The 13,617-nt window shown below is 35.6% G+C and overlaps 3 protein-coding genes and 5 non-coding genes across 10 annotated transcripts; 5 read left to right on the top strand and 3 right to left on the bottom strand.

Moving 5' to 3' along the window:
* Positions 1-37: 37 nt before the first annotated feature.
* On the bottom strand, positions 38-3,201 carry LOC149382504 (uncharacterized). 3 transcript variants are annotated; one of them, XM_089602147.1, is made up of 9 exons: positions 3,045-3,201; positions 2,601-2,701; positions 2,286-2,328; positions 2,094-2,179; positions 1,797-1,976; positions 1,425-1,502; positions 1,251-1,322; positions 1,044-1,141; positions 38-975 (listed from the first exon to the last, which is right to left on the bottom strand). In XM_089602147.1, the coding sequence occupies exons 1-9, from the start codon at positions 3,060-3,062 to the stop codon at positions 506-508; spliced, it is 1,146 nt and encodes a 381-aa protein (XP_089458273.1). In that variant the 5' UTR covers positions 3,063-3,201; the 3' UTR covers positions 38-505. The 3 variants fall into 3 exon arrangements, with proteins under 3 accessions (XP_089458273.1, XP_089458272.1, XP_089458274.1); XM_089602146.1 differs by having other exon boundaries at positions 2,094-2,165; positions 2,251-2,328; XM_089602148.1 differs by lacking the exon at positions 2,286-2,328 and having other exon boundaries at positions 2,094-2,165.
* Positions 3,202-6,376: 3,175 nt separating this feature from the next.
* LOC149382505 (small nucleolar RNA Z267) lies at positions 6,377-6,449 on the top strand. The gene has a single exon (XR_016294007.1). It is a non-coding gene; the product is annotated as a small nucleolar RNA Z267 (small nucleolar RNA).
* Positions 6,450-6,694: 245 nt separating this feature from the next.
* LOC149382506 (small nucleolar RNA R44/J54/Z268 family) lies at positions 6,695-6,784 on the top strand. The gene has a single exon (XR_016294016.1). It is a non-coding gene; the product is annotated as a small nucleolar RNA R44/J54/Z268 family (small nucleolar RNA).
* An 80-nt stretch (positions 6,785-6,864) lies between these two features.
* LOC149382507 (small nucleolar RNA R44/J54/Z268 family) lies at positions 6,865-6,948 on the top strand. Its single transcript, XR_016294015.1, has one exon. It is a non-coding gene; the product is annotated as a small nucleolar RNA R44/J54/Z268 family (small nucleolar RNA).
* Positions 6,949-6,988: 40 nt separating this feature from the next.
* On the top strand, positions 6,989-7,081 carry LOC149382508 (small nucleolar RNA snoR122). The gene has a single exon (XR_016293969.1). It is a non-coding gene; the product is annotated as a small nucleolar RNA snoR122 (small nucleolar RNA).
* Positions 7,082-7,391: 310 nt separating this feature from the next.
* Positions 7,392-7,486, top strand: LOC149382509 (small nucleolar RNA snoR69Y). Its single transcript, XR_016294006.1, has one exon. It is a non-coding gene; the product is annotated as a small nucleolar RNA snoR69Y (small nucleolar RNA).
* A 2,019-nt stretch (positions 7,487-9,505) lies between these two features.
* Positions 9,506-10,779, bottom strand: CXIP1 (CAX interacting protein 1). Its single transcript, XM_089600819.1, has 3 exons — positions 10,451-10,779; positions 9,819-10,088; positions 9,506-9,685 (listed from the first exon to the last, which is right to left on the bottom strand). Exons 1-3 carry the CDS (start codon positions 10,653-10,655, stop codon positions 9,630-9,632), a joined length of 531 nt encoding a protein of 176 aa, XP_089456945.1. The 5' UTR covers positions 10,656-10,779; the 3' UTR covers positions 9,506-9,629.
* Positions 10,780-11,236: 457 nt separating this feature from the next.
* On the bottom strand, positions 11,237-13,161 carry FHY1 (Haloacid dehalogenase-like hydrolase (HAD) superfamily protein). Its single transcript, XM_089600809.1, has 7 exons — positions 12,904-13,161; positions 12,630-12,705; positions 12,259-12,310; positions 12,071-12,185; positions 11,915-11,985; positions 11,743-11,830; positions 11,237-11,618 (listed from the first exon to the last, which is right to left on the bottom strand). Exons 1-7 carry the CDS (start codon positions 13,113-13,115, stop codon positions 11,507-11,509), a joined length of 726 nt encoding a protein of 241 aa, XP_089456935.1. The 5' UTR covers positions 13,116-13,161; the 3' UTR covers positions 11,237-11,506.
* Positions 13,162-13,617: the final 456 nt, after the last annotated feature.

The following is a 13,617-nucleotide window of genomic DNA, read 5'->3' on the forward strand; positions in this document are numbered from 1 at the left end:
TTGCTTCTGAAGGAAATTTATATCAGACTAGGGCCCAAGAAGAACTATACGAATATATTAATATCAGACAATAAACAAGTACTTCCATACAAAGATCAAGATCATTTGTCCTTGCAGAAACCAAAAACTAAAATTAACTACATTCTTAGCATTGTAAACTCTATGAACCGAAAGGCTTTGCGTTAACTAGCTGTTAAACGGTGTCCACTGATAGACCCAAAAAATGGCGCTAAAAACACATCCTGACCATTGTTTTCGATTTTCCCCCCAATAAATAATACCCCATTTACCTCAAATCACTCGCAGCACAAGACTTTCTCAGCAGAACTGTGAACACCGATTTCCAAAAAAAAACAATCCAAATTTCTTGAGCTGACTTGCCGTAAAATCCCGTTGTAGAATGATCATTCATCGTTTTCTTTAGCCGCGACTGTTGAAGCGTTGTCTTGCTAAAGAAACCAACATGCTTTCCCAAAAAAAGAAACCCTCGGCCTTATCGCCAAAGTCAACGCTTTGACTCGTCGGACTTTGAGACCCCCGATGGCTTTCCCAAGGCTTGAGCAAACATCCTCTTTGCAGCTCCCATTTGCTCCTTTTTGTGGTCAACCCCGTTTCTCTCTCTTCCAGAGTCAACCCCACTGGCGGAGATTTTTTCGGGACTCTGTGATACCACCTTACTGTTACCGGGCGAAGACGGTTTTCTGGGCAATTGGGCATCGGATTCCACTTTATCCCCATCGCAAACAATCGATTCATCGTTTTGCCCCCATTGGGAGAGACTAACGGCATTGGATGTGTGGCTGATTCTCTGACCCAAAGCGTGTGCAATCATTCTCCGAGCCACGGCCGGGACGCTGCGAGGCCTCTGCTCCGAGGGTTCCTTTTCGTCTGAGAATATCCGCTCACGAGCAGCCAAATAAGCCGCTTCTCTCTCCTCCAGCGAATTCGGAGTCACGGTCGATTCTGTCTTCAACGCTGATAACAGAGTTCGTTCACATTTTACTATGACGATCGCATCAAAGCAAAGCAAAACATATCGTTACCTGGCGAGGCTTCTGATCTCCTCAGCAATTGTTGTGGCGCCGATGGAGAATGAGGTTCATCGTATTGCCGCAGAATATCACTTACAAGGATTGAAGGTCTGCAATCCAAAGAGACGGATTATATTATATTCGCCTTTGTTTTCAGTTTGTGAATAAACGAAGAAAATACGATTTTATTTCATTGCGGCCAATCTTTTATTCACGCACTCTGATGTCTCACATGATCGCTCTAAGACTAAGTGTCGGTCCTCTCCTTCGCCAAAAGATTCATGGTAAAACCTACCAAAGTTAAGATCTTTTTATTCAACTGATGTGAAAGAAGAATAAAAACTGCTTTTTGCAAGACACAAGACTGTAAATAAGATAGTGACAAAAACGTACCCAAACCTGTCTGCAAGACGATGAACAAGATGGCGATTGTATGTGCTCATCGGCTCTAACTCAAGAGTCTCACCACAACTGCGACCAAAACTTGAATTCCTTAGAATTTTACACACGAAATAACTGGAAATATACTATCTTTAATGTTCAAGTTCTTCGACTGTAAATCATGCCATAGATAAGGTGCTTAAAACATCTTCCATGATAAAAATAAGGTTAACTGCATTCCTTATGAAGTAATCACCCACTTATACTCATATTTAGTTAAAAAAAAATGATCTCGGGAACATACATTGCTACTCGTGGACATCATGGGATTCTACAATGCATGCTCATAAATTAGGGAATAAGTAATGAAAAACTGATCTGTACTTGGTATCAGAGTCAATGAACTTGATCATCTTTTCTTCCACTGAGATAAGAAGATGTTTGGAAACAAGATTGTCCTTGACGAGAGAAGCTAATTCCTCGGCCTGAGATTTTTCATATGAGTTTGCCCTTGATTCTTCATCGTCATACTGCTCCAGAATATCACTTACAAGGATGGAAGGTCTGCAATCCATATTGACGGGAAATATTAGCCTTCCTATTTTCTTTTCCCTTTTATCAATAATTAAAAGAAATAAGAACGGATTTGCTTTCGTCGAGTTCCATTTTGTATTTACATACACTGATGACTCAGGGCATCGCTCCAAAACTATGTGTCGATCCTCTCCTTCACCAACAGATTCATGGGAAAACCTAGCGAAGTTAAAATAAAAGAAAATTGTTTGGAAGTCAATTAATGTGATCACAAAACTCGTAAGTTTATCGACGAGGAACGTACCCAAAAATGTCTGCAAGACGGTGCATAAGAAGACGATTGTATGAATTCATTGGTTCTAACTCCATGGTCCCATTGGAACTGCAACCAAAATATTTTTTTGCTTGCTTTAAGTATTTCACACACAAAATGAACTGGAAATAAATAATGTATGAGCTTTGAAACAACATTTGCAAGAAAACATAGGTCGAAATCTGCGATTTGCGTTATATTATTACTTCATACAAAGAATTCTTAGTCCAGTATATTGCTTGCTGACCAAACATCAGGGAATTCCTCAAAAATCATCAAAAGCTTCTACTCCTAGTCCTAGGCAATGTGGGATTTTACACACATGTTGAATTGCAGTGTACCTGGTATCAGAGTCAAGGAAGTTGACCAACTTTTCTTCCACTGAGAGAACAAGATGTTTGGAATGAAGATTGTCCTTCACAAGAGAAGCTAATTCCTCGACCTGAATTTTTTACACCATTTGTGTCATTTTTAATCATCACATTAGAAACATGCGAAAAAAAGAGAAGGATGTGTCTGTCAACCCAATTCCTCAATTTTCCTCCCAAAAAAGCTAAAGTGTACACGTAATTAGAATTAAGGTTGTCACTGGAGTGACTGACTCGGTAATTAATCACGAAAGATTATAACTTTCTGAACCAACACCTTCAAATTTCACATTTTCATTATATCGTAGTTAAATTCAGACCATGAGCTTTCAAGCCCAAAACCCAGAACCTGAATTGATTATTGAAAACATACAAATTAGAGAAGAGAACCATGAGAAAACTGAATTAAATAATTACCATAGCGAACTGTGTCATGGTAATTGCTGACAAAACTGAAACAGACAATTCGAAGAATACGAGTAACAAGAATTTAGGTTCAATGGAGGTTTGGTTTCTCTGAACGCGGCTTTAGCGAACGTCACCGACGTATCCACCAAAGCGGACCAATCTCTTTTCCTTTTTGTTTTTCAAACCTTTTTTTTTTTCTAGTAAAAAAAAAAAAAAAAAAAAAAGGGGGAAAGGAAAAAAAACCGTTTCGTCGTCGTTTTTGACGATTTACGTCGAATGTCGTTTACTCTTGTACATGTCGTTTAATTTGTGTTTGCTGTCGTTTATGTTGTTTATTATGCAAATTGCAAAATAAATGCATTGGACGGGGGTTCCAAGTCCAACTCGTGAATAGGTATGCGGTTAAGAGTTAAGAGACTACCAGACCATCGTAATTTCATAAATTAGCTTGGGTTATTTATTATAAAAAAATGAGTCAAGGCACCAAAAGTCTAAGAATTACCAGATAGTCAATCTTTTGTAAATAACCATCTCAATTTATTTACGGAACTCATAAAAACAAAAATACTCAAAAATATTTTTCATCTATTTCGGGTTTTTTTTTTATTGTTGTAAATAAGTTAATGTGGTTATTTACAGAAAATTTACAAAAGCTTTGCTATTATACAAACCGCTACAAGTCAAATGACTATATAGCTAAAAGACTCATTTATTATATGTATATTATAAAGTTTAAGACATACTACTACGCACCAATAAAAATAAATTTATAATGAATATAAAATTGGATATGTATATTGAGAAAAAATGTAGCCAATTTTCACGTGAGACATTTTTAATTAAATCTTAGTGTTTTACTTATGTTGCGGTCATTATAGTTCATAAGTCCGAGATAGTCAATCTTTTGTAAATATCCACCTCAATTTATTTACGGCATAAAGAGAAAAATACTCAAAAATATTTTCCATCTATTTCGGGTTTTTGTCTTTTTTATTGCAGTAAATAAGTTAATGTGGTTATTTACAGAAAATTTACAAAAGCTTTGCTATTATACAAACAGTTACAAGTCAAATGACTATATAACTAAAAGACTAATTTATTATATGTATATTATAAAGTTTAAGACATACTGCACGCACCAATAAAAATAAATTTAAAAATGAATATAAAATTAGCTATGTATATTGAGAAAAAATGTAGCCAATTTTCACGTGAGACATTTTTAATTACATCTTAGTGTGTTTTACTTATGTTGCGGTCATTATAGTTCATAAGTCCGAGATATTTAAAACGAAAATAAGTATTTGATCTACTTGTGATACATACTGCATATTAAATTTAGAGATAACATAATACAAGTTTAAAAATTGAAAGATATGTGTATGTATATACGTATATATTTTTAACGTATTAAGCAACATTATTTTTGTGCAATTTCCTCTCGACATGTCGATTTTTCATGGACAACGGTATTTGAAAACAACATATTAATTGTTTTTAGGGTTATTAAGTTATATAGCCACGCGGTTATAGTGAATTGAGATATAGTCCACATTTCGTTAATTTATTGTAAATAGCCAAGTTAACTTATTAACAGATTAGTAAAAGACTTATTTAATCCAGCCAAACATGTAAAAAAAGGTAGTTAATAGGCTGTCACGTATGCAAGTTGGCTATTTACAAAGTATTTACTAAATGTTGACTAATTTACAATTCATATAGTTTAGGTGGCTTACGTAGCCAATTTTTTGTTTTTTTATCCATAATTTTTCCGTGCGATTTTCTGTAAATCAAGATGTGCGAAACAACAAAAACAACATTTGAAACCTTGATTATTAAAGATGATATTATTTTGGCTAAAGTTTTCGATGAAAGATTTCCTCAAATCAAATGACGTTTAAATCAATTAATCTCACCATAAATGTGTTACACTTTAATTTTTGGAAGATTGACACTAAACTAATACATTAGAGAATATAGATCCTAACTAATCTATAATAAATTTAACATTCAAATTGATATCTGAAGCCTATGATAAACAAAAACGATAGCATACCTAGTTAACCTAAATTACAAAATAAGAACAATTATTAATAGCTAGCAAAAAATACTATAAAGTTCCCGTTCAAATCAAACAAAAATCAAAGTCCAAGACGAGCATATTCTTTACCCTCTAACGACACTCGAGTCTCGCCGGGAATAAGGTGGTAATTTCGATGCATATATGAATAACAAAATGAGTTGTTGACTGTTTGCACGATTTATCGAAGAGCTTGGCATTGAGCTTATCACGAGTATTCTATTGCTTTACAATGACCACATACTAGTGGAATCGGAGAGACGCATAAAGGTTGTATTCATACTTGAGTGCTTATCGAAATTATTTATGAGATGCACGATTGTAATTGTTGGTCACTGTAAAAAAAATATAATTCAATAAAGCCTTTGGAAAATAAAAGTCCATCCAAAGATCAAGGACTTAGTCTGTCGTAATGAGGCTTCGGGGGTCATTGGGGAATGGGATTAAGGAGGCTTTGAGCGAGATAAAAGTAAATTAATGAGATCAAATTGAGATCGTGACAAACTGTCTTGTAGTAGTGGTCCAACCTATACACATCGAAGTTGTTACGTTTTCGTCTATTGGCTTATGTATGCATGCAAGACTGTAAATCTCTTATGTCCTAAGTTAAGTGATGTTTTTACCCAAGTCGTGAAAAGTTTGACAAGCATAATAACACATAAATATGATCGTTTTTTATTTATTTATTTTTGTTCAGAAATCTCTGATGAATATATCTGCTTATTCATGATAATTGCAATCGACTATTAAATCAAAATCGAACAACACAGTCATAATAATACGAATAATCAAACAATGAGTTAAAATTTGTATAACCTATTTTTAGTCTCCCTAATTAACAATTTTTTTTAGATATATACATTTATTGATTATTATAATTTAGATTAATTACAAATTTATTGAAAGAGGGAAAAAAATAAAAGCCGAAGTTGCTAAAGTAGGAGTTATATTTGATTACAATTGTTTAAATTTTAATGTGTTATATTGAAAAAAAAAACACGAGGGGTAAAATAAAACATTATATTGACCCTTGAATTGGACGGCTACGATTTCGTTTCAAGAAACCCTCTGTGCCCTAATTTCCTCTCATCTCTCCTATCGCCTATATATACTCGCTTCATCTTCCCCACATCATCCAACTGCGTTCTTCCATTTTCGACGACCCAAGATCACGGTTAATCTCTGAAGTCTATTGCTTTTTTTGTTTTTGCTTGTGTTTCTTTTTTTCTTTCTTCAGTTTCCAAATTACCTATGCTATGCTCTTTAGCCTATGATGGTGTTAAATATACTTTGAGATTTATCTCCATGAAACAAATTGAGTTCTGAGGCTCCGTATTATGTTCCTGTTTTTTTTTTCTTTCTAATGTTGTTATATTCTACTAAATTATATATCTAAATTCGAGTCTTTTCGATATCGATTTTTCAATTAGCATTTAGGATGGAATTGAGTTTAGGTTGTCATTCACATTAAATTAGGTGAGGTTAGGTTAGATGTTCGATGATAGCATATCTTTTTTTCCGAGTTCTTTGGTCGAGGTAAATTTTTTTTTTAATTTCTAGTGATTGATTAATTATGAAGTATGTAAATGATGATAAACAGACAGGGACATCAGTACTTGCTTAATTATCAAGGATGTTGAGTTGTCGTTGGGAATCTCTCTGATACATAAAATTTATATTTATAATCACACGAGAATAGTGTAGTTAGGTTATGATTTGTAAATTTTATTTTTTTTCAAGAATGTTTTTAATGCAAGTGACGATAAACAGACAGGGACATCAGTACTCGACAAGAGGATGTTGATTTGTCTTTGGGAATCTCTCTGATGCATAATTTATTTTAAACTTTTTCTCTGATATTTTTTTTGCCTTTTGCCAATGATGCATTTGAAATGCACGTATTATCAGATTCTTTTGTATACTATATGAATATGATGAACATGCAATTGTCACTACCTCTGAGGCAAAAGCTTGTTATTTTTCTGGTTATTTTGGTGTTTATAAGAAAGCCTGATGATTGATTTTAAGAACGGAGATTTGAATGGTGTTTTTGTGCAAGTCTAAATTTGGGCTCCAAAGACCACCTCATGTGATTAAATACCCGCTGGATAGTATATGAAGGCTTTCTTGTTAACAATCCCCTGTTTGTTTGTAATTCTTTTACTAGTTTCTGAGACCGGTGCTGATATTAGAATGAAACATAAAATTTAAAAAAGTATTTTAGGTAAATTCCCCTCGTGGATTTAAACTTGAGGTATATACGGCTATAAAATTCCTGTGGTTGCAATGATGATATATGGATCCCAGCTCATTATGAGACCTTTTGTAGGTCTGGGAGTAGAATCAATTCCACAAACTTCTGAGCATTTCCATGTATAAAATGCGAATATCTTGATTGAATTCGGATCAACCCACTCGTAGTGTTTTAGCCCAAACGACGTTGGACCCAACCTTTGAGTGAGGAACGGTACTCTGATTACGGTAATGAAGAATATGAAAGGGTAATTTGTTTGATGTCGACCAAGCTTATTGACAGTACTAGCTGGGATTAATACAAATAGTACTGAAATAAACAAAATGTATAAAAAAGACTTATTATTACTAGAAAACAAACTCTGGAGGCTCTGAAAAACGTGGCTTGGACTGAGATTGCTCGCTCCTAGCACAAGAAAACTCGGCGGTTGAGGAGAAAAGCTAGGGTTCGAGAGAGAATGTTCAGATAACTTGTGACAGGTGAAACAAAAGTTAAAATTGATACCCTGATAAACTTCTAAAAAACCAAAAGCAGAATAATGTTGGATTAAGGTGAATAATGTTGGATTAAGGTGTGGTTGAATGATATTAAAGAGGATTTAATTTGTGGGTTTCTTTAGAACTTTATGGTTCTTGTGGCCTCCTATATAAATCACATCAATCTTCTCATTTGAGAGAGAAGAACATAAGTGAAGCCAAGCGACTGAAAACAAACTCACCGAAATTCTTTTCGACTTTTCTCTAAATTATCTTTCGGTGGTGGTAGTCTCTGACACGTGTTCAACTTCGCCAGAGAAACAAATTGGTGTTTTGTTTATTTTGTACGTCGTTGTATCTTGAGAGTCAGTTGCTCATGTTATTCCAGCAACCGGTGAAGGAAATAACGCTTAAAAAAAAATCGTCAAACGAGACTTGATGTGGTTTTTCGTTTTGATTTAATTTGATTATTTAGTTTAATTACTTATTTCATGTCTACATATGTACTTTAATAGTTCCGTTCATAATTAATTATTTAAATTATATATATGTAATTTGTTTATTATTTTTCCGCCTATTATTAGCAATATGACTAACAATGGGCAGACCATTGAGATTTACGGTGGAAAGTGGATCCCGTCTCCATCCAGTTTCAAAGTCCAATCTCCAACTTTACTCGATAGGCATGCCAAGGTGAAGGACCTTATTCTCGACTCCGGGGAGTGGAATGTCCAACTCATCCGTGATTCCTTCCTCCACTTTGAAACTGAGAAAATATTGTCCCTTGCCCGACCGCTAAAAGCCAAGCAAAGACACAATAATGTGGCATTTTGACAAACGTGGCATCTATACCGTCAGAAGTGGGTATCATAAGGCGCGTGAACTCAATGACTGTAGCTACGAGGCAGGTCCTTCGAGGCCCCATGGCGAGGAGATTTGGCAAAAAAATCTGGAATCTTAAAATGCTGCCCAAAATCAAAAGTTTTCTCGTAGAGAGCGTGCCAAGAAATCATTCCCACAAGAGGGAATCTAGCCCAACGACATGTCTTGGTGGCTCTTAGAGTGTCCGATATGTGGAAGTGCGAAGGAATCTTCGGCACAGGCTCTCATCTTCTGTCCGATGGTGGAAGAGGCTTGGAGCGGATGTTTATTCGAGAACCTTCGCGAGGCCAATCCTCATGCTCGACTTCGAGATTTATTTATGACCGCTGCGGTAACGCTTTCCAACGATGACTCATCCCTCCTTACCATCACTCTGTGGGAGGCATGGAATCAAAGAAACAAACAGCTTCACGAATCAAGAGGGGGTTTTCGTCGAATCTTTCAGCGGGCAAATTCAGAATGTCAACCCCTCCACGTCTAAATGGGGCTATCTTCGCGACTAAATGGGGCTTCGACTAAATGGGGTTTCTTCGCGACTATCTTCGCGACATCGCGGACTTAGAGCGGTACTGAGTTCTTCGAGTTTCAGTTTTTAAGTTCTTCGAGTTTCAGTTTTGTTAAAAGAGATGGCCATGTTGTGGCCCAATCCTTAGCGCATTGTAATCTAACTTTGTCAAACTCTGCTACTTGGTTCATCGAACCCTCTTATTGTATTGTTGAGCTTTTGATGGCTGATTTGGCCCCCTGCCCTTAACAGGGTAGGAATAAAACCAGTTGGTTTTCTCTCAAAAAATAAATAAATAAATAAATAACTGTGTAATTTGTAATTATTTATGAAGGTACTTTACAAAATGTTGATTCGTACAAACATTCAATAACGAGACAGAAATGGACAAGTTGCTTCAGGAACACATTGCCTTCTCCAACTGTTCCTGTAATTCCCCACTCTTGTATGCCTCTGAAAATTTAAAAAAAAAAGTAAAAAAAAAAAATTTATAGTCTACATTAACTCTTGCAATGAATAAATCTCTATAAGAAAAAGCACAATTGTGAGTAAAAGAAAAAAGAAAAAGAAAAGGTTGGAATCATACCGACGGTGATGTCACAGCCGCCGAAAAACTCTCCGTCTATGTAGAGCTGAGGAAAGGTCGGCCAACTGGAGTACTCCTTCAAGCCCTGGCGGAGCATCTCGTTTTCGAGAATGTCAACTGTCTCGAATGGCACATTCAGCGATTTGAGTATCTGAACCACTGTGTTCGAGAACCCGCATTGCGGAAAATCCTTGTTTCCTTTCATGAATAATACCACTTTGTTCGAATTCACTACTTTGTCCACCGTGCTCTTCAGCGCCGGGCTCAACGCTGAAATCAGTCCAACACTACTATGATCATACATACATTAACATAAAAATTCAGAGTGAACCCACTTTTGAAATCTACAAATTGAGGGATAGTGCTCTACAATTTCAGTCCAACCAGTTTAGTAACCTTAACACGACACGGATATACAAAACAACTGTTACATAATGCGCGAGTATTAGCCCTTGAACATTTACATGATTCGAACATAAAATTTCGAAATGAACAAAAATTTCAACCAAGAACTTGATGATAATGTTGCATGCTCCAAATTTCAATCTAACTAGATAATTAGCTTTGAAGATGAATCCGAATAAAATCATGAAAGTAAACCCTAAAAAAAATTGAGAATTGAAAATGAGTACCAGAGAGGCAGCGAAGAGTAGTGGCTTTGGGAGAAGCGGTGATTGATCTAAAGTGGAAGCCATAGGAGGTTAGAGAGGACCGGAGAGGCCTCGCGACGCAGTGAAGAACGGTGGTTGGAGTGACCGATTTACCCTCCGCGGCGGCGAAAGCCGATGGCCGTATTGTAGCCGAAGAAGACGAATTTAAAGCTCCCAGGCACTGCATCTTGGTGAAGATGAACTACTCTTGTCTTCGTATATGAAGTTTGTATACGTATATATTATTGGTGTATTGCTTTCGTGGTGAAGATTCGGACGGAACTAAGCGAAAATCAGAATTTTGTCTGACCAGAAATATATATATTTATGAGACTCTATTTATATACTTTTTTGTGATGGTGGGTGGTCAGGGGGTGAACTTGGGCTCATGATTAAGCTACGTGTCGTTTTTATTTATTTATTTATTTATTTTTTTTTTTTGCATTGAACATTTCCACTTCTTTTATGTTTTTTTTTTCCTTTCTCATTTTTGTATGTCATTGAAATTTTAATTGGATTATCATCTTACCCTTATTAAAACTCAATTTTCATAGACTAAAATTCAAACAAAAAGTAACATGGATTTGATATTATGAGAAATTTACCACTACCTTTCTTTTTATTTGACAATACTACGATGATAAAAAAAAGTGAGGACATTTGACTAATTTTATTTGAGGACAGTGCAAAAAAAAAAAAAAAAAAAAAAAAAAGTGTGCCCGTACCCTTTACAGTATGGAGATTATAAGTTGGTAATGGGCAAAAATGGAGGAGATCCATCGACAACATAATTTAATGATTATAGATTATTATACCAATATATCATCAATCTACTCCGAGATCAGATCAGATCCATGATCCTCCATAACAAGAGAACTCAATTATTTCATCAACTACTGATTACATAAATATCTATGTAGAGAAGTAAAAGAGTGAAAAGTAATCTACAATACCTCACTGAAAGAATCAATGAGTCAGAGACTAGCTAAAGAATCAACACAAATTTGTATTCTGTAGATTTTTCACTCTCGGTTCACTTCATTCCGAAACTATGATTCCCAGCTCAGAAAAATCTCTGCGCAACGAATCTGCATTCTCAAACTGTAAACCGGCCATGCCTACTGCTTTTGCAGCCTCCACATTTTTCATCCTAATAGAGTCCATTAGCAGTGGAGTGTCACGCAAGGTATCGCCAAATTCAACAAAGACAAAAGCTAGTTTTTATTTCCCTACAAAGTGTATCTAATGAACAAAAAAGAGAAGAAAGAGATAACCTGTCGTCGACAAAAATACAGCTTTCTGGTTCAACTTCGAGCTGTTTCACGACGTCCAAATAGGAATCACGATCGGGCTTTCTTTTTCCTAGAACGTAAAAAAATAAAAAAAAAATAAAAAAAAATAATAAGTCTTTACTGAAGAGCACAAAGATGTCGAAAATAGTGTTACCATTCTTAAATGAACAGAAAGTCCATTGCAAATATTTAGAGATATTTAGCTTCTCCTCGATCATTTCACACCTGCGAACGAGAGAACTCTGTGAAACCTAAGAGCATGACTTTTCACATAAATAAACTTTTTCGATCAAATAATTGTTGTTCAGACCAGATCGGGTAGTTTGTGAAAGCGTGCATTTCATAGTTGTTTGCTTTAAGTGCACAAAGCAGTTCTTCCACGCCTTCGATATAGGAATACCCTCTTATCATACATTCTTTCAGTCCTGCACAGAATGGGAATGAAATTAGATTCTAAATAAGTGTGCGAATGTTAATCGTGATAGTAAACCTACTAACCATCTAAATCTAACGACCTTCCATCTTTAAAGAACTTCCTGGCTAGCTCTGGCTGGAAAAACAAAAAGATACAGACACAAAGCACAATCGGAAATGTGACACCCAAACACCATGAATACAAAATTGAACCGTATAGGCTGAGAAAACTGCAAATGGATAGTTTGGTAAAGGTGCGTTCTAAACAAGACTTGTTGTTGGGTAATAATAATTCAGGTCGTTTGTTGGAACACGTTTGCACTTCTGTGACCCATGTAAATTTAAGATTCGGTTGAACTTTGATCGATTTGCATAGAATTACAGTTGAACTTGGATTGATATGCTTAGAACAATGACGTATTATTTGAAAAGCGTATACATACATACATACACACCTCATCAATCAAGCCCTTTTCGAACTCGATCCAAGCAGTCGGATGTTTGATTTCAAATAGCTCATCCAGAGACATTCTGCGATCACTCAGGAAATTCAGAAGCACGACACATGAAATATACAATTGAAACCAAGCTGAAAACATGGAGATCCATATCCAACCAAGCAATTGAAATGTATGAATGAAACTAATTTTGGTTCAGGGAAAAAAAGAGTTGGTGGTGAAAACGGCATTAGAAAGCGATGAAAAATGGAAGAAGAGTGAGTGTATGTACCTGAAAAAGGCAGGGACGTCGTGGTAGAAAGGGTCGCGAACAATGGTGTCCATTATATCGAACAGAAGTATGGGAAGCTTTCTTCTTTTCTTGAATTCCTTCTCAGGAAAAGAAACGCTCGTGCTTCGGGAATTCATAATAATTCTCGCTCTAGCTCTTGTTCTTGTTCTCGTTCTTGGAGGAGAACAGGCTATAGCAAGTCTCAGAGCCATAATACCAATTAAGACCGTGATAAGACTTAAGAGACGACCCCAAATATTATGGATACCCAAATTCTTTATAAACTCAGACTCTGCTCCACGTTTATTTTATTTTATTCTGTTGCATGTGATTGCCCGACTGATTTGCCAGTAATAATTCATTCATTTTAGATTTAACTAAAATTCTTCGGAGAATAAAATAATAATTGAAATTCTACTGTGCGCTAAAATTCCAAAGTGGCTAAAAGTTTATCGGCGCCGTTTGCAATTTAATTTGGGAATAAAGTTATTTGATTAGTTTACGAGTTACTCTTCTATTATCAATACATTCGAGATGGCATTTCATGATATGTCATAAAAATTTGGGATAGAATTTCTTGATATTTCCTCGCATGTTATTAGAGCTCAATAAAAGTCCAGAGAGTATTTAATTCAGGAGCATGTTAAAAACTTCACACGTTGAAAGTACGAACGAACTAACACAAATTTATAAGGTCACAGACGGACATTTTGA

Source organism: Urtica dioica, chromosome 11, assembly GCF_054948205.1.
Source record: "Urtica dioica subsp. dioica isolate 48M chromosome 11, U.dioica_male_clone48M_v1_H2, whole genome shotgun sequence".
Classification (NCBI taxonomy): Eukaryota; Viridiplantae; Streptophyta; class Magnoliopsida; order Rosales; family Urticaceae; genus Urtica; species Urtica dioica.

Excerpts from the sequence above, each read along its gene's own strand:
- LOC149382504 (XM_089602146.1), bottom strand. Across the intron at positions 1,323-1,424 it reads CGTCTTGCAGACAGGTTTGG|GTTTTACCATGAATCTTTTG; the intron begins GTACGTTTTTGT and ends TAACTTTGGTAG. Across the intron at positions 976-1,043 it reads GAGATCAGAAGCCTCGCCAG|CGTTGAAGACAGAATCGACC; the intron begins GTAACGATATGT and ends CTCTGTTATCAG.
- CXIP1 (XM_089600819.1), bottom strand. The coding sequence starts at position 10,655 with ATGCAGTGCCTGGGAGCTTTAAATTCGTCTTCTTCGGCTACAATACGG. Across the intron at positions 10,089-10,450 it reads TACTCTTCGCTGCCTCTCTG|CGTTGAGCCCGGCGCTGAAG; the intron begins GTACTCATTTTC and ends GACTGATTTCAG. Across the intron at positions 9,686-9,818 it reads CGGCTGTGACATCACCGTCG|AGGCATACAAGAGTGGGGAA; the intron begins GTATGATTCCAA and ends TTAAATTTTCAG.
- FHY1 (XM_089600809.1), bottom strand. The coding sequence starts at position 13,115 with ATGGCTCTGAGACTTGCTATAGCCTGTTCTCCTCCAAGAACGAGAACA. Across the intron at positions 12,186-12,258 it reads AAGGTCGTTAGATTTAGATG|GACTGAAAGAATGTATGATA; the intron begins GTTAGTAGGTTT and ends CATTCTGTGCAG. Across the intron at positions 11,986-12,070 it reads TTCACAAACTACCCGATCTG|GTGTGAAATGATCGAGGAGA; the intron begins GTCTGAACAACA and ends TCTCGTTCGCAG.